Source organism: Nelusetta ayraudi, unplaced genomic scaffold (assembly GCF_046127955.1).
Source record: "Nelusetta ayraudi isolate G7.1 ecotype Tasmania unplaced genomic scaffold, CSIRO-AGI_Nayr_v1 ptg000168l, whole genome shotgun sequence".
Taxonomy (NCBI): Eukaryota; Metazoa; Chordata; class Actinopteri; order Tetraodontiformes; family Monacanthidae; genus Nelusetta; species Nelusetta ayraudi.
This window is the reverse complement of record NW_027466218.1, coordinates 190,366-215,235: the sequence shown is the minus strand read 5'-3', so window position 1 is coordinate 215,235 and position 24,870 is coordinate 190,366. Positions and strand designations below refer to the sequence as shown.

Below are 24,870 nucleotides of genomic sequence, written 5' to 3'. Positions count from 1 at the left end.
TCGGTGGCGTCTTTGTTTTTTATCAAGCGCTCTCGTGAGTCTAAAAAAAGGAGGAGAAAAAAAAGAGCAACGCTTCCTGCAATTCAACCAAACCAATACAAAGAGAGAGAGAGAGAAAAATAAAGGCTGGGGATAAAGGCGGGTGGGGGGAAGGGGGGGGGGGGGTCAATGTGGGGGAGGGGGGGTGCGGCCGACTGGAAAAAGAAGGACGTGTGTCTCTCGCTGTCAAAAGGTCCAGTGTAGCGTGCTAACGGGGGCTCTTGGCGGCGTGTGCCAGCTTGTGTGTGTGTGTGTGTGCGTGCGTGCGTATCAGCGTGGTATGAATAATTTGGGCCAGATGCACGTGTTTGACATGTTCCCATGCTGGACTGAGGGAGCGTGGTGGCAGCAGCAGCAGCGGCGGCGAGGCCCTCAGGTTGTGTGTCTAGACCCACAATAGAGTGAATTCACTCACACCTGATATTCTGCTTCCTCAATCTGATGAAGACAAACGCAGTCTGAACCAATGGTAAACAAGAGATGTGATATTAAAATGGATCCTCTCCGTCACGCACACACACACACACACACACACACACACACACACACACACACACACACACACACACACACGAGGTTTGTAATCTTCTCCACACAGTTGCAGACCCTGAACTCTGCGTCTGTCTGTCTGTCTGTCTGTCTGTCTGTCTGCCTGTGTGGCCACATTGTTCTAGTAAAGCAGATTATTTTTGGCCTTGTGTGCAAATGTATTTATTTCTGTTATCCAGCGTGAATATTGTGGAGCGAGACAAAAGGCCGGGAAGATTTCTGAGTGTGTAAGTCCAGGCTGCGTGCTTTTCAGTGCGCGCCTAAATAGAGCTGCTGTCAATGTATGAGAGGATGATGTTTGTGTGTGTGTGTGTATGTGTGTGTTTGTGTTTGTGACCAGCTGGCCCATAATCACCTTGGGTGCTAAGTAGCTTAATCATGGCTGGAGTTTGAGACGAGTGTTTTTGTCTTGTTGTTATGAAGGGACGAGCGACTGCAACCAGATGCCTCCAACCTGCTGACTTCAGCAGTAACGCAAAACAAAACTGAAACTTGCACTGCCACTGCATAGTTTGTTTCCAGATTCCATGCACTTGCAGAAGCCAACGGCAGATTTCGTTTTACTGGTTTACAGTATTATCTGCATATAATCACCACTTTTCTCATTAACTTCAGAACCCCGCCTTGTGCATTTACACTAGAAGCAAAGAATCCTGGTTAAAGTTTAAGCTGGGTTTTTTTTTATGTGCCCTTGATTTCAGAGACTGATTCTCAGATACAACTCGGAGAAATGTGAAATAAAATGCTGTAAGTGTTTTTTTCTGTTCCCCGAAAAATCCTCCCGGCAGGATTTGCCTGTGATGGTCTTGTGCTAACGTAAGAATAAAAGATGCTGAGTGCCTCAAGTGCTCTGGAACCTCCAGAAACCCAGAGGTGTTGCCTCTGACGCGGTTGCAGCTCGGGTTTAGCGGCGCGGGGCTTCCTCATAAAAAAATGAGCACGAGCCAAATTGCAACGGCTCATCATCCTCTGTATGATCATTAGCATTATTATGGAGGCATAACCCACATCTTTCACAAAGGGATGTCGGAGGGTGTGAAGCCGCGGTCTGGGTTCACTGCAGACAGACAGACAGACAGACAGACAGACAGACAGACATGGTGGCGGTGAGCACGTGCGCAGTCTGCCGGACTGGGAGGCTCAGCTGGAGGTGATGCTGCTAACTGGCCCTCCAGGGAGACGGAGAGACGACTTGGAAGCGATCAGAACCTTAGAAAACAGACAACAAACAAACCCCCTGCATTCAAGTGCAGGTTTCAGCAACCTTGCAACACAGAAACAGCGCCAGCGCCTCCTCCTGCTGCTTTTCAAATCCCGCCTCTCAGAGAAGTTGGCCGATCTCTCAGAAGCTGCCGTGATAAGACTCCTGTCACGGTTGATTAGCGTGACGGCATATTTTCCAATCTGCCGTATCTCTGAGCGTGGCTGCTGCGTTCGGGGCGCCCACACGGTGGCCTACATTACAATTCCACGCCGCCACGGCGCTGAGGAAGCGGCTCAAGCCGTCGCCGCATCCATCCAAAGCTTCTCCTCAAGGCCGCTCAAAGTTAATTAGCGCAGCGCACTCGCTGTTTGCCGCGCCTCCCCTGACCTTGACGGGGCCGGCGAGAGGAAATGTTGTAAAAGAGGCTAATTTGATTCTCTCTCCCCCCCCCCCCCCCCCCATGTGCTGCCACCTCCCCCCGCGGAGCAGCAGACAGAGCAGCAGACAGGGGGAGGGGGGAAGGGGGAGGGAAAGGGGAAACGGGGAGGGCGGGAAGAGGAAGTGGGGAAGGGGATTGACCCAGAATCAGCTCCGATGATGCACACTGATATGGCCCCTCCCCCCCCACTGCCCCCTCTCTCCCCCCCCCCCGTCCCCCTGCATCCCCTCAACCCCCCCGACTAACGATTAGAAATGCTCATCTGAAACAGAACCAGCGTGGGATGAGCTCTGTGTGTGGACGATTAGTGTGTTGTGGAGGCCCAGTAGTTGGTTCTCACCGCCTCTTAGCGAGTGGCTGGTCAAGCGCCCAGGCGAGTCCCTAACGCTGTGTTTAAGTGGCGCCTGTCATGAGATGGGGAAAAATGTGGCGGACCACCACGCTGCATCACATGACTCCGCTGGTAATTATGTGAGATGTGCACTCGGAAAAGAAGAACTTGCCTTTGTTTTGGCTGTGCGTCGACAAGAAAGATGTTTGCGGTCTTGTCACGGCAAATGAAAGGATAAAGATAAAATGAATGAATTAATAAAATGACTGCTTGTAAAAAAAAAAAAGAAGTAATTATTCAGTAGAGCAGGGAAATGGCGGTGGAAATGGATTAATAAATCTCACGGCCCCCTGCACAAACACCAAAACTGGCAATAAATTGGCCCTTGAGAAAATTTCATGGAGTATTTTGTTCTCTAAACTTAGAAAATTGGGCGCAATGCTGATTTTTCTTTTGTTGGAGTTGAGTTCAGTTACAGGGCCAAGTGAGTCACATATTCAGTCTGTGACATTCACTTTCAGCATTGAGGCCATGCCGCTGCTGAGATTGCTCTTCAAAGACGACTGAGTCATCTCACTGTTGACAGACGGGTTTTATTTATGCCTTTTCTTTTATCTCAAATGGCTTCATCATCAGTCCGTCCAGAATATATTCAGAGTGACAGACATCCTCTGGACTAGTTACTATCTTCCTTACCCTGGTCTTCAACTGGTCCTGGCCCGGTGGACTCTGACTCGGACCTTAAAATCCCCCTCTTATCCGACTCATTGTTTGGGCTGAGAACCCAAAGAAAACCCACGCAGACTTGGGGAGAACATTGAAAACTCCTGGCCCTGGGTAGATTTTCATCCTGCTCCATACAAATACAATTTGACAAAAAAACAACAACAACCATGAAAGTCTAGCATAGTGTCGCACCCGTGGCCGTCTCTGTCTTTCTGGGGAACGGAGGCCTGATGTGATGCTGAGCGATCACCGTCCAGTTGGATCTGTCCCCCCCCCCCCGACGGTCGACCAAGTTCTTTCCACACAATGTAGGACAGTCCCGTCCTTGAAGTCTGTCTCGCTCAAAGGAACCCGTCCACGCTAACGTCCGTGAACCAGTTCCCCGGTTTTTGCGCTCCAGTGTGCAGCGCAGCACGCCAACACAAGCAGTCAACCCGATGAGCAGTGGGTGTGTGTGTGCGTCTGTGTGTGTGTGTGTATGTGTGTGTGTGCGCTGCCTTTGCTTATCACCGGCTACCAATTGGCAGCTGCGCCCGAGGCTACGGGCTCGCCGCTCTACGAGCTCGGCTCTATAGATGTAGTTGAAAGGCCGTGAGCAGTGGATTGCATGTATAGCTGCCTGTGGTGACAATGGATGATTGATACACGGGATGTTTGTGGACTGTTTTTAGGAACTGCTACATGAAAGGTTTTCACGGTTTTGTGTTTTCCGTCCACCTGAGTTAAAAGAATCGATTGAAGTTGATTTGGTTTCCTTAAATGAACACAAAAGGTTCTGGTGTGGTTCTGGCACCAGCTGACGCCACGTCGAGCTTCTGACTGATGTTGTTTTGCTCCGCCAACGCCTGGATTTGAATTATTCATTTGATTGATTTCAGTTCAAAATGACCAAAGCCTCTGATTCGTGTTTCTGTGCTTCTTGGCTTCTCCTTTACGTTCCTAAGTAGCTGAGATTGGTTCAACATCTTCTAAAAGAGCTTAAGAGCTCAGCCCACTGTGTAGACATCAAACACTGAGCAGTTCTGTTTGCTCAACTTTTTCTTCCTCTCTTTTTTTTTCTTTTTTCTTTTTACCGTGACACGTAGTCGATCCGATCATTGGAACCACTTATTTTCTATCCCACCCAAGTCTTGTCAACTGACTCACTGTTCAGTGACCTGCTGCATCTTTTGACTGCATACAGGCAGTCGCACTGAATTTCTGTGGTATTTTCTGTTTTGTCTTCTCAGCCCTGGCTCGATGGAATGCAGTTAATTGTGCATTTCGCGGGAATATCGCATTAGAAAGTTGACGGAAACAGCAGCTTCTGAACTTTAATTGGAGCTAAAACAAAGCTCGGATGCCAATTGTTGGATGGAAACAGGTTTGCAGAATAGACTCTGACCCATGGCCAATGGTAGCTGACCTACAAGATAATTTCCAACTGTGTTGAAATCCTCTTTCCATTCTTTAGCTTCCTTTTTTTTGTCTCTGCTTCTTCCTTTAGCCACGTAGCATTTAGTATTTGCACTTTCACAAGCAAACTTTTGACCTGAACCACCTGAACCAGCCACTTCCTGTCTGAACCCTCCACTTCCTTTGTTTTAACTCGTCGCTCGCTAACTGTGGGCTGGCTCATAACTTGGCCACTGCATCCACCTACACAGTTCAGCACTGGTCATGCACATTATTTCATAGTTAGTCTGATGTGTATAATGGCAGTGGTGGTGGTGGTCTGTGTGTCTGTGTGTGTGTGTGTGTGTGTTTGGCCGCCAGCCTGTGGTCCTGCTGTGATGTGAGGCCCATGCAGACGAGTCGAGACCAATGAAAGAGACGTTTTCCGGACAGAATGGCCTCCCTCCACAAGCCGCAATGTGAGAACGTGCTGTTATTTCACCCACAAACAACGACGGCCCAGTGTCGGAGGCACAACTCGGGCATCGCTGGAAAGAAAGTCCTGCGGTGGTGGCGGCTCCGCAGACGGATGGGGCCGAACAGACAGTTGACGCTCTAATGTGCAGATTCCAAACAGCTGATCCAGGGAATCAATGGAGGTATAATTAAATGGGCTGAAATGCCGACTGTAGCTAATAATAAAAAATGATGCCTTTTAGCTGCGCTGCGCACATTCCTCATAAAGGAGGGACAGTGCTGCTGCGAGTGGACTTTTAATTAGTGAAAGCTTCGGTGGAATAAGAGGCCACGCCGCCCTGTGCTGGCATTGCAGTCCTCAACAATACTGCATTAACTAATGAAAGCACTTTAATACCCGTGGCTCTTTACTTGCTTCCATCAATGACATTTATTTTATCCGTTGATTCATTTGTGTGGCACTGTTTGGAAGGACGCTTGAAATTGCTCAACAGAACACCTGAAAGAAATGTCCACTGTTTGGCCTTCTGGTGCACTCCTGCAGCAGAATGATCACAGTGTGTCCAATGGTTTCAGGCCTCATGCTTTCCTGAAGCCACCGTTAACTTTATTTAGACCGGCAGGTCCACATCATGCCGACACAAACCAGTTGTTACCAAGAACATTTCCTATTGGAAGACAGAAAGCCTGTCTCCAGTCTACTGAAGAACAGAATAGTATGAAAAGCCTTCACTCACTGTATTCCCTGTCGTGCTAATTGACGGTAAAGCAAATCCACTTTCTCACACCCACTCCTGTGATACTTATCTTCTTCAAATGTTTTCCTCTTTCCTGTTTGACCCCAGCAGCCACTCGTCCTCTTCCCCACCATCAATCGCCGCACTGGGCCTCTCCCGTTTCATCCTGTCGTCACCGATATGCCCCAGAGCGCCAAACCCAAAAATAGGCCAAACCAATTTCCTGAGTTCTCAGGGCTTTTTCATGTCAAACACACAATCTTCATGAATTGCCCTTTTGTCCCTCCTCTACTGTGCCTGCGCCTTTTCTTCTTCACGCTCTCCCTTCGTGGCTCGTTTTGTGCTAAACCTTGAGAATAAAGGAATCTGATACAGTGACAGTAGTGAGTCTAAAGATCATCGGTAGCATCGGCAGTCATGAGTTTTACTCTGAAGAAGACTGTTGTCACGTGCTGTGCTGTGCTGTGTGGTGTTGTCCGAGTCTCAACCTTTTTTCAAATTGGAAAACAAGAATATCAGTTAGAGCTTTTTCTCTCTGCTAGTATTCTGCCTATTTTCCCACTATTATCGGACTTATCATGCACTAGTTTTTCTGGGGATCACGTTCCCAACGTTCTCACACTGGCGTTGACAAAAGCTGCTGACGCCCGCTGAGGGGACAAAACATGCCAGATGTTTAGCTCAGTTTGTTGGTGCAAATTGCTGAGGCGACTTCTCAGCTATTATACACATCAGTGTTTTTCTAAAATGTTCTCATACTTGGCTAAATTTATTATTATTTTTTTCAGATTCATATTCTATCTCTCCGTCGATCAAAAAACATGTTCCTATAACTACGAGTGTCATGAATGACCCTGCCACAAGCGTGCACGCTGCTTAACCACTGAGGTTAATCCTAATCTGAGGCTCTGACAATGGCAAATTGCCGCTCGGAGCCGAGGTACAAGCCGACAGAACAGAACCAGATGCAGACGCTGCGCGCCTGTTTATGTAATCTCTGTTGGGCCGCCTGCGTGAAGTTAATCTGTATTGGATAAAACGGTCTTGCGTGATAAATAATTCTATCAGACGGTGATTGTCTCCAGGGTTATTTTCAGGTTGCAAGTTCACTTTCTAATCCCATGGTTGGACCCAAACCAACGAGTTTATCTGAATTTGAGTCAAGATTCTAATCGTAACAGACACTGCCAAGTAGCAAAATGCTGCTATTCTCTTTGTTTGTGTAGATGTGCGTCAATGAGCTCCGGCAGTGTGTTTGCTCCGTGTTGTGTTGAAGTCAGCAGGGATGATCCTTAAGTAGTTTGAAAAACCACTTAGCCGTCTCCGACAGGCTTGGTGTACGAGGGCGACACCTTTCAGCAGAGTTAATGTTCTTTGGAGGAGTAATTAAAGATGGATTTGACCCGCACTTTTTCGCACCTCGATGCAGTGCGCCTTGGATGGCGTCCCACTCCTTTAATGGAGAACGTGCAGCGTACGAGATTTCCTCCTTACTTTACTGCCAACGCCTCATTCCCAGACCCTGGGTTGAATACGGTGTTGTTGGACAGTGTTGTATCAAGCAGTGAGGGAAGCGGAGGGAGCAACAAAGGATGCGACAACACTTGTTCAATAACTGCCTCTTTGTCTTGTCTGAGTGAGTTGTACTGAGGCCGATGATAACCCGGCCATGTTTCATCTCACCACTTCCTACTTTGTGGCGTAGAGCAGGAAGAGAGTTCCATTCTCTGCTTTGGAGGAGGTAAACAGTTTGATTAAATCGCACACACACCTGTTGCGATGTAGTTGTACGTAGTCCAAGTAACAAGATGGAATGAGTTCCAGGACAACTGAAGACCTTGGACGTAGTATGAAACAAAGGAATCTTTTTTTATTTATTTCAGAAATAAGATGATTTATCACTTGCATAGCGTGGATGAAATATGGATATTTATGTTTATGGAATATGTTTGGATCTTTATTTAAAATATTCAATGCTTCCGTACAGCTGTGCATGATTGGCTGTTCTGTCTGGTCTGTTGAGCGACGTCTGATTGATTGAACAATGCAATGAACCCAAAGATACCGTGATTATTTTACTTTGTAGAGTAGCCTCACGCTGAGTACCAAGTCTGGTGCTGATGGTGAGAGTGCAGTGTTTGCTGTTTTTCTTCATTCAGACCTAGAATGATTGGCATTAACAATTTGTTTCTGATGCTGTTGTGACAACAATCACAGCGGCCCAAGTTGATCCCTGCTCATCGTTTGTGTCAACCCACAGTCAACACGTCACACTGCTACATCCGTTTTTTAGCTTTTGCTAATCTGACCCAAACACAACACGATGAAATACACAAGTCTCAACTTTCCGCAATGGGTTGCGTTAGGCTAATAAAGCAAAAAAAATTAAATTAAAAAAAAGCTCCTGCTGCGTGACCTTATTGGCTTTTGGAGCCACTCTGGATTTGGGCTGCACCCACCCAGCCTGAGCCTTGAAGACAGACTTAAGAAGCTTTGGCCTCAGCCTCAGGAGGAGTCAGCTGAGGAGGTGTCGGGGATAACCGACAGCAGCGCCTCCTAGATGGCTCCCTCCTGAGATGTCCTGGACATGTTCACCTTGGGGAAGATTCTACTGCAGCGGTCTGAAGGAACTTGCCAGAGAGATTACATGTCCCATCTGTCTAAGGAATGCCTCTGGATCCCCAAGGACCAGCGCAGGAGTGTTGGTGGGAAGAGGAATGTGTGGCAAACCCTCCGTCTTTCTCCCGCTGAACTTCGGATGATAAATGGGTGAATGGTTGGATGCAGATAGACACGCGCGCTGTACAAATATAGCCGTTTCTTTTCCTACCTGTAACACCCCCGAACCTTCCCTGGGTGGATCCACGGGCCTTTCACTCATCTGTCAACAGCCATTGGGCGTTCTGTGTGAAGGGAGCAGGTGAAGCAGGGAGGGGGAGGGAGTCCGCTGTGTGTTTGCATTTAAAACAGTTGTCAGGCAACAGACACAGTGTGTTGCACATCACACTCAGTGGGTTTTTTTCTTGTTTGTCTTCCCCCTCTACTACGATTCCCTCAAGGACAGAGGTACAGATAGACGTCCAGGGGGAAAGTCTGCAGCAGTAGCAGTTTTCTTTTCGCCGGTTAATCAAAGAGGAAGAGGAAATGGAACAAGCCCCGCCGCCTCCCTGCACCATTCAAGCTTTTGTCTTGATTGGCCGTTTTCTCTGCCAGCACAGGGTGGGGGGGGGAGGAGGAGGAGGAGGAGGAAGAGGAGGAGGAGGAGGAGGAGGAGGAGGAGGAGGAGGAGGAGGAGGACAAAAGATGAACCGAAATGCATTTCCCTGACGATGGCGGCGGGCTGAAAAGATAAAAAGATAAAGTCCTTGATTGAGGGAAGTTGAGATGAGATGCTCTGCTATGATGACCGGGCGCAGCGTTAAAGGGAAACAGCGCTGGCTGGGTGCCAGACTGGAGGCACGGCCGCGCTGACACACTCTCGACTCAGGAGAATACCATTAACTCTGTCTCTTTATGGGTCGGTGTGTGTTGGTGTGAGTGCGCTTTTTTTACTCAAGTGTTTACATTAAGGAAATGAGCTCTGTGGGTATCACTGGGCTGGGCCTGAATGAGAACACACACATTCTCTCTCTCTCTCTCTCTCTCGCTCTCGCTCTCGCTCTCGCTCTCCCTCGCTCTCCCTCTCTCTCTCTCTCTCTCCCTCTCTCTCTCTCTCTCTCTCTCTCTCTCATGGTTATTGGCAGCGGCCACGCTGTCCTATTTTGTGTGGTGCTCCGGGCTTTTTGGTAACAAAGATTTGGCATTTGGTGCCGGCGAGCTTCTGTTGTTGTTTCATGGGTTAGCACGCTCATGCTTGCAAGGTATTATCTTTCCCCCCCCCCCCTCTATGAGGCCAAAAAAAAAAAGAATCTTTGGATCCGCTCGGCTTTGCTTTTTTTGGCGTCCCCTCGGCTTCCGGTGCTGTTCCCAAGGAAACCGGACCCTCCCAAAGCGTGCCAGCCGAGAGGAAAGAAAGCTAATTCTGCATTCGCAGGGTGTTTGACTGTCCACTTTGAAAAGCCGGAGAAGAAATGAATCCAAGAGCAGGGAGAGCAAAAAAAATAGGAAATAGGACGTTCTAACGAGCTCCTCTTGTTTGACTGTTACATTCCAGAACATAATCTTTCCTGAAGGAAGCAGCATATATTTCAATGTTTTATTCCCTAATCTATGTTGGAATTACATCGACTTGCGCTCTCTGTGTTTCCCTACCTGCGTGTTCAATGTTGCCGACGGTCCAACGTCAGATCCCAGATCCCAAACTGCATCACGGTGTTTCTGACTCAAGTTCAACACCAATATTCGGTCACTTTCCCAAAGCAGGAACCTGACGGATGATGAAGTAAACAGCAAATTTTGTGCAGCGTTTTCAGAGAGTTGGTATCACCCTCACGCCGCTGCTGATTTCACTCGCCCGTCACACATCGATGAATTATGTCGTTATCAAAGTTTGGAATAGCGAGACGGTGTGTGTGCTTGTGTGTATTGTGTGTGTGTGTGTGTGTGTGTGTGTGTGTGTTTGTTTCTGTGCTTTCAGTCAGATCCAAATTAGCACAGAACTTGGTTCCAGGCTCTTGTCTGATAAAAGTGTGTGTGTGTGTGGGGGGGGGGGGGGGGGGCCTCGCAGTGACACTGTTTGCTCCCCAGAGTCTTTAAACCATTCTCCCATTAGTATGTAAAGCGAGAGGCTCTAATTTGCTGCATCAGAGATCTGCTGCTCTGTGTCGCTCTGCACGCTCCCGTCTTGATGACACTTGGTGGAAGTGTTTGCTGTTATTTTAATCTGTGAAATGTCCTCGCGCACTTGCGGGTGTCTCTCTGTGTGTGTGTGTGTGTGTGTGTGCACACGTGCGCGTGTTCACGCTCTGTGTGTATTCTAAAAGTGTCTGTGCTCGCGCAATGTTTACCAATCAATGATATGGATCCCATCTTTTGTTGCCGCAGCTGTCCATGGTGTGTGTGTGTGTGTGTGTGTGTGTGTGTGTGTGTGTGTGTGTGTGCCTTTGAATTTGTATTGATTATTCATAGCAGTTCTGAAAAGCTGTCAGTGTTGTCTGTCGGTGTGTGTGTTCATGCTCCTGGGCCGGCTGCGGATGATTCATTCCTCCTGTGATGGACATAATTGTGGAGAAACGCAGTGGAGGCGTTTGGAGCATCAATATATAAAAAAAACAACATTATTTCTGTTTCTTGTTATTTTAGGTAAATTGTTTGTTGGCTGTGTTGAAAAAAAAAAATGTAAAAAAAAAAACCAGCAAGAAAATCGATCGAACATCCCATGACTGGCAGAATATTTTTGCTCTTTGTGTCGCAGCTGTTGAGGAAATTCATCAGACATAAGATTTTTTTCTCCACATAAACTATAACCATTTCTAACTAACTCACTGGCTGGTAATTGTGTCATTGGAAGAAGCAAGATTTCCCAGTTATTAATTCTCCATCCTCCTTCCAACCTCACCAGTAGAAACTCCCTGAACCTCCGTTCAGCTTGTTTCCTGCGTTTCTGTTCCTGCCCCGTGAGTCGCTGGATAACTGCTGCTGCTGCTGCGGCCTCAGCAACGTCGACTCCCGACCGCTCAGGCAGTCGCTGTCGGCTTCTAATTTCTAACCAGGCCGCCACAGCAGGGTGGTCTGCCTCGGCTTTGTCTCAGAAACATTCCAGACGGAGGACGGGGGAAAGTCTGTGGGCTCCAGTCCAGATGTCGCCAGCAAGAGCGGCGACTCTCTGGCTCGTGTGGCCTTCCACACTTTCTGCAGTCCGATGGATAAAAGTGCCTGACGCCTGTGTTGGCGGCTACAGCTGGAGGAGAAAGTCCTTTTTCAGCAGGTTTTGCCTTGAAAATCAGGAGCCAGTTGGAGTGATGATTGCTGCGTTGTGATTGTTTCACTTTCTTGGCGTTTCCTAAAATAAAGGAATCATTTAAAGGTGGCAGAAGCAGTTTTGTGTTTAGAATTGTAATGTTTGTCAGTGATGATGCCACCATCTTGGCCGTCGTTCACAGTGTTTGTGTGCTGATGATCCTCCTAAACTTGTTTTTCTTTTTAAACCAATAAATCTGACTTGCGTCTTGTTGTTACACGCTTTATTTTGTTTTGGGCTGGCTTCTCTGTCATTAAGCTACCAGGCAGCGCGCACCGCCCCTTCTTTCGTCTTTGAATCACTGGATAATCCATTCTGACAAGAGAATGGATTATCCACTTATTCAGACACGTATGACTAAAAGCTATACAGGTCGGAATGAATCGGACCTTTCATTCACGATGAAATACCGCTTCAAGTCAGCTGCATTTGGCTAAATATCATCCAGATGATGACGCGCTTGCGGATTTTGATTTAGATTTTTCTGTTTTGCTGTTTGTGTCAATGTGCCGAGCAGTTAGTGCCGTTCTTTGTTCAGAAGTGGTGATGGAAATTGACAATTATCCCAATTAAGCAGAGAAAAACACATCTGTCCTCTCATGACACAAGTATCTCTCTCTCTCTCTCTCTCTCTCTCTATCACACACACACACACACCAGCCATGTCCTCTGCACAGAACCAGAGCCGCTGTCTGCTATCTGCACTTTATGATGATAATTGGCTCTTTTGCACTCGCACTCGCTCTGCTCTTTAAGATACATTAACTCCGGGGCCGGGGTCACCTGCAGTAATAAAACCGACTCTTCTGTCTGCGAGCGGCTTCCTGTGTCACTGCGGCTGCTCTTGCTGCTGAATCGCTGCGTTTAATGCCTTTAATTCCTCCCTTCAAGACCCTCTTCCAGGACCCCTCAGGACCTGAGCAAGAGAGAGAGAGGCTTGGAAAGTGCTGCTGTCAGCTGTGTGTTTGCGTGTGCGTGTGCGTGTGTGTGTGTGTGTAGTGTGGGGATTATTGTGAGTGTTCACAGTGGGTGGGGCCCTTTTGTATGCCCCCGTGTGTGAATTTAAGACAGTCCACTGTACCTTCAAAAGTCTCCCGTTGCAACCACCTTCAGATCAGTATTTTTCCATGCAGTATTTCTGTGCAGCTGCTTTGAACAGTGAGTTATCCTTAAAAACTCTGTTGATCTCAAGAAGACAGCAGATATAAATCTAATCTTTCATTTAATCAACCACTTAGATGCCACTGAAAGAGTTATTGTGGATTTTTGTTTAGACTTTAAGGTCATCAGATCTGGATCCAAGCCTGTATTCCAGTTGAGCAGCCTTGCATGATTAATGATGCAAAAAGAACACTTTTATAATCTCTTGGAACCAGGAAATTAACCCTCTGTTTGTGGCCTACTGCGAAAGAAACATTTGGGTTTCTATTTTTCTGCAAAAACTGCCATCCACGTCTCTAGAAGGAGACAGAAATCAATACCTTATGAATTTAGCAGTAGTGTCTGGGCCCCTCGTGACATCACAAAGAGCTGATTACAATACAAGATCATTGTGCTCAAGCACCAAAGATGGATTTTCCCTCATTTCTGGGCTGAACACAGACACACATTAGTGCAGAAAAAGCAAAGTTTCCGTTTCAGGTGACTATTACATGTGGTAACAAGTCCTAAAACCACATTGACTTTGATTTTGGGAACCTTCCAAAGATGACATGAACAAGGTCGACAGGGAGCCTTTAGAACTTTGTGTGTTACTTTGTTCCTACAGTTTGATCCCTACTGTATTTCTACTGTATTTGTATTAGTACAGCATCTGTGTGTGTGTGTGTGTGTGTGTGTGTGTGTGTGTGTGTGTGTGTGTGTGTGTGTGTGTGTGTGTGTGTGTGTGTGTGTGTGTGTGTCCTTGTCGCAGCGTCCCAGTGCGATTGCTGCTGCTGCTGCTGCGTCAGTGCGTGTGTGAGCAGATTATTGCCCCTGTGGTTGTGGTTGTTGTCGTGTGTCGAGGTGGACGCAGAGCTCCGGTATCGCTGGCTCGGTTTCAGAGAGCGTTGGGCGGCGTCACCTTCAGCGTTCCCGGCAAACTCTGAACAAACGGCGTGACGGATCATCCGTCTGAAGCTGCTGCGGCGAGGTTTTCTCACTGCTGATAGAAACACCTTATCAGGAGCGGCGCAGGCTCCTCTCTGATGTTTGGCTCCAAGTTAAAAAAAAAAACAAAAATGCTAATTTTAAACAGTTGGACCTCATTCTGTCACTAACTGTTCATTGTTGCCGCTGTACTTTTTTGACTCCTCCAGTCTGGGATTGCCGGGTGTGCGTGTGTGAGTGTGTGAGGACGGCAGGTGAAAGCAATTAACCGCAGTGAACTTCCTGTCGGCACGTGCAGGGTCCTGGGCGACGGGATTAGCGGCAGATTTAATAACGATTTACCCAGGGGGGGGGGGAAAGTCTGGATTATTGTTATCACTGGCTCAGCACAGGCCGCTTCCTGCCAGGACTTTCTGTTTCTATCATTCCACTCACTTAACTTTTCTTCTTCTTCAAAAACTGTCAGAGTCCTGACTATAGACGTGCTTTGTTCTCATTTTCTCAAAAAGAAAGGCGATGTGATTTCTTTTATTGGTGAGATCTCACAGCGTGGTTCCCCTCCTGAAACCATTCTGACAGATGTTGATGCGATGGTTAACGGAGGAAATAAAATGTGCGTTTGACCACCAAATGACCTCCAAGAGCTCATGTGTCAAACTCCAGGCCTGCATGTGGGAATTTGAAAGCTGCTTGATCCTCCTTAAAAGAAATTCTATGCTGCATTAAAGTGCACATTGACAATAAACTCTCACTGTGTTTAAATATCGCAATAAAGAACTGGTCGTGGAACACCTAAACTTTGAAAAACCTCTCAAATATGGCTGAAAGGTTTTTGCGCTCTCATCAGGTGGTTTTTTTCAGATGTATTGATACGGAGGTTAATCGCTAAAGCGTCACGCAAACACTTTTTTCGCATTTGCACGTCAGCGGAAGTGGCGTACACACGGGGTCACGTGACCAGTACACGGAGGATGAGATGGAATTAGATTCTACATCAGCAGAGTTGACAAACACCCACCGATGATCCCAAAACGTCCAAGCAGAGAAAAGCGTGTGTTTGTCTTTGCTATTGACTGGACATCAGTTCAGTGCTCTCTCCAGAGTGTCCTGATAACACTTCTCCTCACTTGTCCCGCCAGGATCCGGCCTCAGATGGCCAAGGAGAAGATCGAGGGCTGCCACGTGTGCACGCTGGTGTCACCTGGAGAGCCGCAGGTGCTGCTGGGGAAGGACAAGGCCTTCACCTACGACTTTGTGTTCGACGTGGACTCGGAGCAGCAGAACATCTACCAGGCGTGTGTGTACAAGCTGATCGAGGGCTGCCTCGAGGGCTACAACGCCACCGTGTTCGCCTACGGTCAGGTACGAAGCCACCAAAGATGAAGATCTCCTCGGCTTTGTCAAAAAAAAATGTTTTTATGAGATGCTTTGTCAGATTGAAGTGAAAACAACTAATAGTAAGAATGAAAGGCAGCCTTTTTATTATTTTTAAACCTCAACTAAAGGATGGATGGTAAACCATTCTGTACTGCAGTGTATAATTAACTCCTTTCCCCCTTTTTGAAATCAACCATGAGGATGTCATTTGGGGGGAAACCATCTAAAAATTTTAAATTTCTTTTTCTGTCAATACATTGTCACACTTTAATTTGTAATTTTTATTTTCAATTTGTTTTCAGACGGGTTCGGGAAAGACCTACACCATGGGGACGGGCTTCGACGTCAGCCTGAGCCAACCGGAGCAGGGCATCATCCCGCGGGCCGTTCACCAGCTGTTCCAGGGCATCCAGAGCCGGAGGAGCCAGGCCCAGGAGGCCGGAACCCCACCGCCCGAGTTTAAAGTCAGCGCCCAGTTCCTGGAGGTGGGCTGCAAGTGTGTGTGTGTGTGTGTGTGTGTGTGTGTGTGTGTGTGTGTGTGTGTGCGTGCGTGCATGCGTGTGTGTAGATAAATACTGGTCCATATGAACTCTGAACAGACATAATCAGCCTGCTGTCTGTCAACAGGGAGAAACAAAGCAATGACTGAGAGCAACCTTGTGTGTGTGTGTGTGTGTGTGTGTGTGTGTGTGTGTGTCTCTTGGGTTTTCTCTGATTAATGTTGGTCATTAGTTCTCATCAGTGCAGGTCCCAGCCTGGACACCAGGTGGGTAGGGACTCCAGTGTTGGAGTAATAAGATAACGTGACGAGTAATCATTTTTGTCAGGCAAATGTTTAGGTTGTCCGTAGGTGGACTGTGTGTGTGTGTGTGTGTGTGTGTGTGTGTGTGTGTGTGTGTGTGTGTGTGTGTGTGTGTGTGTGTGTGTGTGTGTTTGCCCTGGTTACTATACTAATAATTATTGTGTTGAAACAATCCAGAAAGTCATTTTTCTTGTGTAACATTTTCTTGCTTTATTCCTGCCTGTCCTGTTTGCTCTTTTTCAACGCTCCCGGGTCAAACGGTTATCTTTGCTGATGCTAAACAGATGTGTGTGTGTGTGTGCATGTGTGTGTGGCAGTAGGTGGGAACAGCTGAGCCTTCGAGCTGACCTCAGCGACCCCCGACCCTCATCTGTCTCTAAGAGGTCGCTCTTTCGACCTGTGTGTAAATAAGCCGGACAGCTGCGGGCAGAGGGCAGAACTCAGGAGTCATCCTTTGTCGTTTTTAATTGTAATTGGCATTTGATTTGATTGGCATTCTTACAAATGGAGGAATGATGCCCGGGTCTCCTCTGTTTGACGGCAGCTGTACAACGAGGAGATCCTGGACTTGTTCGACGGAGCCCGAGACCTGGAGAGTCGCGGCAGGAAGTCAAACATCAAGATCCACGAGGACGCCAGCGGCAGCATCTACACCACGGGGGTCACATCCAGGCTGGTGCACTCGGAGGAGGAGGTGGGTAACGTGTGTGTGATTCTGCTGCCCCGAAGTTCAGGATGAAAACTGATGAAAAATCAGGTATAACATGAAAAAGTATTCTGTATTTATCAATGCATTTTCATTCTGCCTTTAAACTGAGGGAAAACATTTCAAAGAAATGATACTGGACACTCATCAAAACAGTGGACGTCCCATCATGAATGCATCGTCAGTTTCAGACCAGAAATAGATCGGGAATATAATATATATTCTGTCGCCAACTTCAGCAACAAATGGAGGGAAGAAATCAAAGCCCCGCTCCGACGTGCCGCTTTCAAAGGTCAGGGTGTCTTATTGTGCGAGTGCCGTTGGCAGACATGAGTCGTGACTCACAGCTGTCTGGAACAGAGCCGTGGTGGCGGCGGCACGAGCCGAGGAAGGTGGGCTCGATGGGGTCGGCGGGGCAGCAGGGACAACCCCCTGGTGGTGATGTGACAAGGAGGCGAGAAGCGAGGTTAACAGAGGTGGCGGTGGCGGGGCACAAAGGAAAGGTCGCAGAAACGGAAAGTGAGCCGCGGGTTTACTCGCGCATGAGACTTCGCAAAACTTCAGAGGGCAAAGAGAGAGATGAGATGGCTGTCTGCTGGGAGGGAAGGAAGGAAGGAAGGAAGGAAGGAAGGAAGAGGCAAAACACGGTGCGGGGGAGGAGATGGAAGTGAGGAGGCGATGGCGCATCAAAGGATGAAGAGCGTAAAAAAAAAAAAGAAGGGATGAACACGAACCAGCAGAGGAAGCACAAGTGGGGAAATGTCGGAAGGAAGATAAGCGATTGATGAGTTCATAATCAGACTTAGAAGTGAGATAGAGGTTGTGTTTGTGAAACAATAATCAGCTTGTTTGTTGTCACACCTTCTATGTGTCGATACAAAGTCCCCCTGTCCTGGAGAAACATCCGCAAGGATTCATTCATACCCATTGCCGTTAACATTTTAAACACGGCAGCTTGATGGTAAAGTTACAGAGTTTAAATCTTATACTCGATGCCTCTCTGGTTTTATGTGGGCCACGTCAAAGACAATTTTCTGTTACGACAGATAATAATGTTATTTCTGACTCTGATGTGTGTGTGTGTCTCCGTGTGTGTGTGTGTGTGTGTGTGTGTGTGTTGTGCAGCTGCTCCAGTGCCTGAAGCTGGGCGCTCTGTCGCGGACCACCGCCAGCACCCAGATGAACGCTCAGAGCTCCCGCTCACACGCCATCTTCACCATCCACCTCTGCCAGATGAGGGTGTGTCAGCAGCCGCGGCTGGTAAGGAGGTTCTCGGGGACTAGAGTCGCAGTCGAGTACTCGAGACTACCGGGTCAAAGGCCAACATTCATACTGAAATTCATCTCTCAAATTCAAACTTACTTGTTCAAACAGTGGCTCAGTCAGACGTATCTAATCATCTTGTCGGCCCAAATGACAAAACACCACCTCATGAAAAAAACCTGCAAACTTCTTCCTTATCTGCCTCTCCCTGTGTGTGCTTGTGCCTGCATGCACACGCAGGCACACACATACTTTCACGCTCGCACGCTTCAAGAATGGAGGACAAATATTTCAGTGAACGCAGACATTCGCCCTGTGCCCAAGTGCATCTCAGCAGAACTCAGTTTCCCTTCAGGGGCTCAGAGCGATGGGCAGCATTTTGAGGCTCAAGATGTTTCCTCAGTGGGGACGCAGGGCACTCGCAGGGCACTCGCAGGGCACTCGCAGGGCACTCGCAGGGCACTCGCAGGGCAACGTTATCACAGCTTGACACAGTTCAACACAGTCACAACATCTTCCCGATGTGCTGCTCTTTTGTCAAGTCGGAACGTTAACCTCAGTCTCAACTCTCGGCCCCATCAGCAGAACGGAGGAGGAGAGAGTGAGGCGCTGAACGGCGAGCACGCCGACCCCATCGCTCAGCCCGAGTTCGAGACGCTGATGGCCAAGTTCCATTTCGTTGACCTGGCCGGTTCTGAGAGGCTGAAACGAACTGGAGCCACTGGAGAGAGAGCCCGAGAGGGAATCTCCATCAACTGTGGACTGGTCAGTGTGTGTGTGTGTGTGTGTCTGTCTGTCTGTCTGTTATGCTTAACCAGTACACTTTTTATACCTAAAGAAAATAGCAGAAAGACATGAAGCTACTCTGTGAACTCTGTGCTGTGTGTGTGCTCGCTCCACAGTTGGCGCTGGGAAACGTGATCAGCGCTTTGGGAGACCAGGCCAAGAAGGGAGGACACGTCCCCTACAGAGACTCCAAACTCACCCGCCTGCTGCAGGACTCGCTGGGGGGGAACAGGTAGAAACAAACAGACACGATGCAGGTCCAACACAGGACGAATCATCCGGCATGTTGTGAGAAAACACACACGTTCCTCGGCCCTCTAAATACCAGCGCAGATCAGGTCGCAATCTCCACACATTTATTCAAATATTTTGCTTTTTTATTATTTTTCAACTGTGGTTAATGCATTAATTAAAACATTTTATTGTTGACCATAATTCTTTGAGTGTTGGAAATGTTTGAAGGTGAATCAGTGGTGAAAAAGAATCAATAAATCTACCTGGAGCTAAAAGATATTAGTCCACTAAGGAATTACGAGCCTGTTTGATTAATAAACAAGTCTCTTGAGGATCTTCCTTCTCTCAATACCTTTACCTCCCTGATAACTGAGGACTTACTGAAAAACAGTCTGCTTGATTGCTCTCCAGTCAAAGTAAAAGGCATGTTTTCTTCTCTTCCTCTTTCTGTCTCCCTCTCTCTCCCCTTCAACGCAGCCGCACGGTGATGATCGCCTGCATCAGTCCGTCCGACCGGGACTTCATGGAGACGCTGAACACCCTCAAGTACGCCAACCGCGCCCGCAACATCAAGAACAAAGTGGTGGTGAACCAGGACAAGACCAGCCAGCAGATCAGCGCCCTGCGCGCCGAGATAGCGCGGCTGCAGATGGAGCTGATGGAGTACAAGGCGGTGAGAGACGCAGGGGTGGAGGAGGAGGAGGAAGAGGATGGTGATGATGATGAGAAATGTGAGGGAGATGATGAGCAGGAAGGAAGATGCGGGAGGTGAAACCACAATGAGGGCGGGATGTGGAATGAAAAGTGGCAGGTCGCGGCTGAGAGCGAACACACGGCTGTCAGTTGAAGTGATGCAATGAGGCTGAAAGGGAGACGAGCGAAGGGGGCGACTTGATGGATGAAATTGAGAATAGTGACTGAGCTGAGGTAGAACTAAAAAAAAACAACAACCCAGAAGACTAATGGCCACAAGGGAGCCGGCGGTACTGCGGCCGCTGCACCAGCTCGCCTTGTTGTTTAAATGCAGCCGGCGGCTAATCACTATATCAAATTAGACCTCTGTCGTGGAGCAGACACTGCATGTACACACAGACCCGCTTGTTGCCACGTCTGCATTTTCATAAAGGAAAGCCGACGTAAATGAATCTGGTGGCTGAACGGACTGCCAAGATGGATTGTGGGTAACGTGATTTACCTGCTACGGGTCACGATGCATTAACCGTGAGGCGGCAGTCAGGCAGGGCGAGGAGGTGAGACAGGTCTAATGCATAGAGATAGATAGATAGATAGATAGATAGATATATAATAGAGAGAGAGAGTAAGAGAGAGAGAGCCTTCACTTTTTTTTCCTCCTCGCTCCTCTTGACCTCCTGTGCGGCGGCAGGAAGTTTTTACGATGATGATGAGAGAGTTACCGGGGGAGGAGGGGGCAGCAAAGTGACCCCGACGTGCCTTTTTAAAAGATGTGATGCGACTGCATCGAGGCGTCCGGAGGTGATAAAGTCCGGCTGGGCTGCGAGCGGGAAAACAAAGAGACCTTCTGTTTCCCAGACTTACACAATAAGATTCCTTCTGTGTTGATCACCCGGGTAGTGACAATAGCGCCCCCCCCCCCTTTTTTTTTTTGTTTTGTTTTTTAAATCTCATTATGACTGTGACTGCAGGGGAAGCGGGTGGCCTGCGAGGACGGCTCGGAGGGCTTCAGCGACCTGTACCAGGAGAACGCCATGCTGCAGCGGGAGAACGACACGCTGCGCCTGCGGGTCAAAGCCATGCAGGAAACCATCGACCACCTCAACACGCGTGTCACGCACCTGCTGGCCAACGAGGTCAGCGCGCTGCTGACCAAGTCAAGTACGTGGATCTCCTTCCCCACCAGGAAAGGTTGGCTTTTGTTTGCGGCGGACTATTTTTGCCGTTCCTGTCTCTAACAAGCGTCTGTCTGTCTGTCTGTCTGCCTGCCTGTCTGTCTGCCTGTCTGTCTGTCTGTCTGCCTGTCTGTCTCCGGTGTGCAGGTGAAGGCAATCAGGAGATCGGCTGTTTGATCCAGAAGTACATCCGAGAGGTGGAGGAACTCAGGTAAAAGCGGCAGACCGTGCTCTCTGATGTATTGCTCAGTTTCAGGCTGTTCTCTGCATTAATATAAATTGCTGTGAGCGTTAGTGCGTAGCTCAGCTGGTTTTAGCTGTGATGAGAAAAATGTCCAGCCAATTGAATCTGCACAGATTCAACTGATCTCACTTGGACGTAGCTCAGCGAAACCTTTTCAAAAAAAAGTAACTAGAAGGTGGATATCATCAGTTTGTTCACCTTGCAGGAAAAAGATGCAGAGTCATGCGTTCACACGTTTATGAAAATGTGACTTCCTGTCTTCTCCTCGTGTCACCCGTTTTGTGCTCCATCCCTTCATTCCACAAATTCATCCCTCACCGCTTGGTCTATTCTGGTAACAGTTCCTAATCTGCGAGGGCATTTCTTTTGGATTCTCCTGCTTGGACACAATTCCACCCGATGTCCCAAATCCGACGGCCGCAGATTACATCATGTTTCCATACTTCTCCGCCTCCGCAGTACAATTTGACTTGCGGAAACCTCCTCTATATTTTACTCCTCTCCCCCAGCTCTAATCAGGCTGCGGGCTTCCCTCCACAGTGTTGGAATCCTCCTGCATGAACTTATTTTCCGGCGTTACACAAGCAGCTCTGTATGACGACCCCTGTGGCAGCCGGTGCGCAGCACCTCTGGCAGCGTGTAAACACAGGCAGCTGTGTTGTGGTGCGCTGATCCTCAGCTTGTGGTGTGCACGCACCTCTGGTCATAAGGCTACAGTGGAGACTTTGGCTGAGAAACATGCAGTCATCCAAGTCTCCGGGATACTTGGATAACACCACAGGAGCAGCGTGGAGACGTGTCCTCCTTTTGTTGATGATGATTTTTTTTAAATTAATTTATTCGTTCCAATCAAGTGATTGGAAAAGAGCAGGGTGAAGGAAACGTATAAACAAACAAACAAAGCCAAAATCCATAAATCGTGATTTCATCACATGCTTTTATATAACTCTTATATAACTGAAAAATATTTGTACATCTCTTCTCTTCCATTGTTTATGGATTCCATATTTTAACACCAGAAATACACATTTGTTTTAAAGTAGTCCTTGAAATTTTTTACTCATTGGCAGGAGTTCTTTCCAGCTCATGAAACCACAGAACGGCTGCTGGAATTTGAAAACGTCTCCACAGCTTCCACAACGTGATGAGTAGAAACAGAAAAAAACGACATCTTGGGTGAACTGTCGCTTTTTTCCAGAACCAAACTCTTGGAGAGCGAGGCCATGAACGAGTCACTGCGACGGCAGGTGACCCGCCTCTCCTCCCGTTCGCCCTTCCTGGCCTCCGCCGCCAGCCCCGCCCCCGGCCACCCCCTCGGCTCCTCGCCGAGCCCCATGTCCATGGAGGCCGAGATGACGGACGTCCTCCGGCGGGCCAAGATGGACATCGAGAGGCTCAAGAAGAAGGAGAGGAGGCAGAGGAGGATGAGGTACGGAGGAGATTCAGAGGATTTCAACGTCTCGGCTTCATTCAGATTGAATGTTTCGCTCCTCTTTCATTCGCGATGCAGCTGTTAAGCCCATTGTTGCCTCTTATGCTGCTCTTACCTTTGTCATTTCCTCCAACTGAAGAGCTACCGAGGCTTCCGGAGTCCATTAGCATTTAGATGTAATGATGCGGCGAGCGCTAACGTGGTCTCTGACACCATCACGGCAACAATTCTGTCAGCCTGGGGGTCAAGTCTGATGAACCCTTGCAGGCTAATTTATGTGGAATGGGCCGGAGATGGTGGCTGATGGAAAGTTGGAGATGTAATGGTAAATAAATGGTGAAGGATAAAGATGCCATTAAGGATGAAAGGGCAACGGAAAGGGAAAGTAGACGATTTTAATGATGTGATTGTTCAATATTTGGCAGCTCTGCTGCAGCCCCGATGCTAGATCGGTGTTGGAAATCCACAGTTAGGGAGTTACTGTCGGAAATTATGCAAAACAAATCCTTTATTCTTCTTTTTTTTTTCTTACATTGCCTTTTTTCCAATAATTTGCACCTTCACCTTCCTGCTGTGCAGCCCAGAGTTGGAGAAAGGTCTGAAGAAGCGAGTCAAGCTGCACGCGTATGAGAACGGCGAGAACGGCCAGACGGCGAGTCGGGAAAACGGGCAGCACGCGCAGAACGAGGACCTCGATTCAGACGACAATTACACAGAGGTGAGAAGAGATCAGCCATTGAGGGAGGGTGTGGGTCTTTAGAAACACATTCCAAACAGGTCTGAGGGATTTTTGTTTTCTTCTTGCGTGCAGGACATCATGTCCCCGCTGCAGGAGGAGAGCGGCTGTGAGGAAGATGAGGGGGAGGATGAGGAAGAGAGCCGGGAGGAGGAGGAGGAGGCGGGGTTTGACAGTGACGAGAGCCTGGTGGACTCCGACTCCGACTCTGATGAGAAAGGTGTGTTTGTGGCGCGCTGACGTGACTTGGAGCTGAAATCAAGCCAGAAATATCACAGGATTCCTCTGACTGTCAGTCTTTTGTTTGCTGATTCTGTTTTTAAATCACTTTATCAAAAATATTTGGCATATGAATGCGTTCACTTTTTTTATGGAATGAGGAGAAATCCAAAATGTTATTTTGACTCTTCTGCTTCCAGCAAACTTCCAGGCCGACTTGGCAGACCTGACGTGCGAGATTGAGATCAAGCAGAAGCTGATCGACGAGCTGGAGAACAGCCAGCGGCGGCTGATGATGCTCAAGCTGCAGTACGAGGAGAAGCTCATCCTGCTTCAGAACAAGATCCGGGACACCCAACTGGAGCGCGACCGTGTCCTGCAGAACCTCAGTGAGTCACCGCGGGGGGTGGGAGGGCTGTCGACAAAAGGTGTCGAGTCTGACGGTGTTTCTTGTGGCCCGGCACAGTGTCCATGGAGAACTTCTCGGAGGAGAAGGCCAACCGCATCAAGCAGGAGTACGAGAAGCGTCTCAAGGAGATGAACAGAGACCTGCAGAAGCTGCAGGCGGCGCAGAAGGAGCACGCCCGTCTGCTGAAGAACCAGGGGAGGTACGAGCGGGAGCTGAAGAAGCTCCAGCTGGAAGTCAACGATATGAAGAAAGCCAAGGTAAGGGGAAGGGATTAGAAGATTGAATTTCTTTTTGCAGGAAGAGCCAGAGGACCAAGCTTCTTGTCCTCTTGTCTCCCAGGTTGCGCTGATGAAGCAGATGAAGGAGGAGCAGCAGAGGAGGAGAATGGTGGAAGCCAAGAGGAACCGAGAGATCGCACAGCTCAAGAAGGAGCAGCGGCGTCAGGAGGTCAGACCCAGTGGGAAACTCGCTTGTAGCTTCGCACTGACGGTGACAATTAAAATGAAGCCAATAAAGCCAAACATATTCTGGTCCATCAGTTCCAGATCCGGGCGCTGGAGTCCCAGAAGCGGCAGCAGGAGCTGGTGCTGCGGCGGAAGACGCAGGAGGTATCGGCCCTGCGGCGCCTCACCAAGCCCATGTCGGACCGGGTGGCCGGCCGGGTGGCCCGATGGAACCAGCTGTCGTCTGTCACCGACTCCGGAGCCGAGCTGTCGGCCAGCACGACGGCCAGCAGCTCGGAGCCGGAGACGGGCCGGACGGTGAGCGGCCTGGTGAGGCAGTGGAACAACAAGAACAACGGCCTCGGCTACATGGGGGAGAGCGAGGGCAGCATGGACGGAACCCGGGTCATCGGGTGAGGAGAGCAGCTTGTGCACTTGAAGTAAAATCCACACAGTTTTTTATTTATTTAACCTTTATTTAACCAGTT

General features: G+C 48.6%; 1 protein-coding gene across 9 annotated transcripts in view; it reads left to right on the top strand.

Annotated features, from left to right (window-relative positions):
* The window catches only part of kif21b (kinesin family member 21B), a 51,368-nt gene that overhangs the window by 8,111 nt on the left and 18,387 nt on the right, over nt 1–24,870 (top strand). For 6 of the 9 annotated variants that reach the window (XM_076014160.1, XM_076014158.1, XM_076014165.1 and 3 more), the window contains exons 2-17: nt 15,003–15,225; nt 15,543–15,725; nt 16,587–16,736; nt 17,874–18,008; nt 18,594–18,776; nt 18,914–19,029; nt 19,509–19,704; nt 20,696–20,885; nt 21,047–21,110; nt 22,342–22,572; nt 23,155–23,293; nt 23,387–23,531; nt 23,731–23,919; nt 23,997–24,196; nt 24,279–24,386; nt 24,479–24,795. In XM_076014160.1, coding sequence (XP_075870275.1) covers nt 15,003–15,225; nt 15,543–15,725; nt 16,587–16,736; nt 17,874–18,008; nt 18,594–18,776; nt 18,914–19,029; nt 19,509–19,704; nt 20,696–20,885; nt 21,047–21,110; nt 22,342–22,572; nt 23,155–23,293; nt 23,387–23,531; nt 23,731–23,919; nt 23,997–24,196; nt 24,279–24,386; nt 24,479–24,795 — 2,769 coding nt within the window. The remainder of the gene's footprint in view (nt 1–15,002; nt 15,226–15,542; nt 15,726–16,586; nt 16,737–17,873; nt 18,009–18,593; nt 18,777–18,913; nt 19,030–19,508; nt 19,705–20,695; nt 20,886–21,046; nt 21,111–22,341; nt 22,573–23,154; nt 23,294–23,386; nt 23,532–23,730; nt 23,920–23,996; nt 24,197–24,278; nt 24,387–24,478; nt 24,796–24,870) is intronic. The other 3 variants (XM_076014161.1, XM_076014159.1, XM_076014167.1) reach the window with 1 other exon arrangement.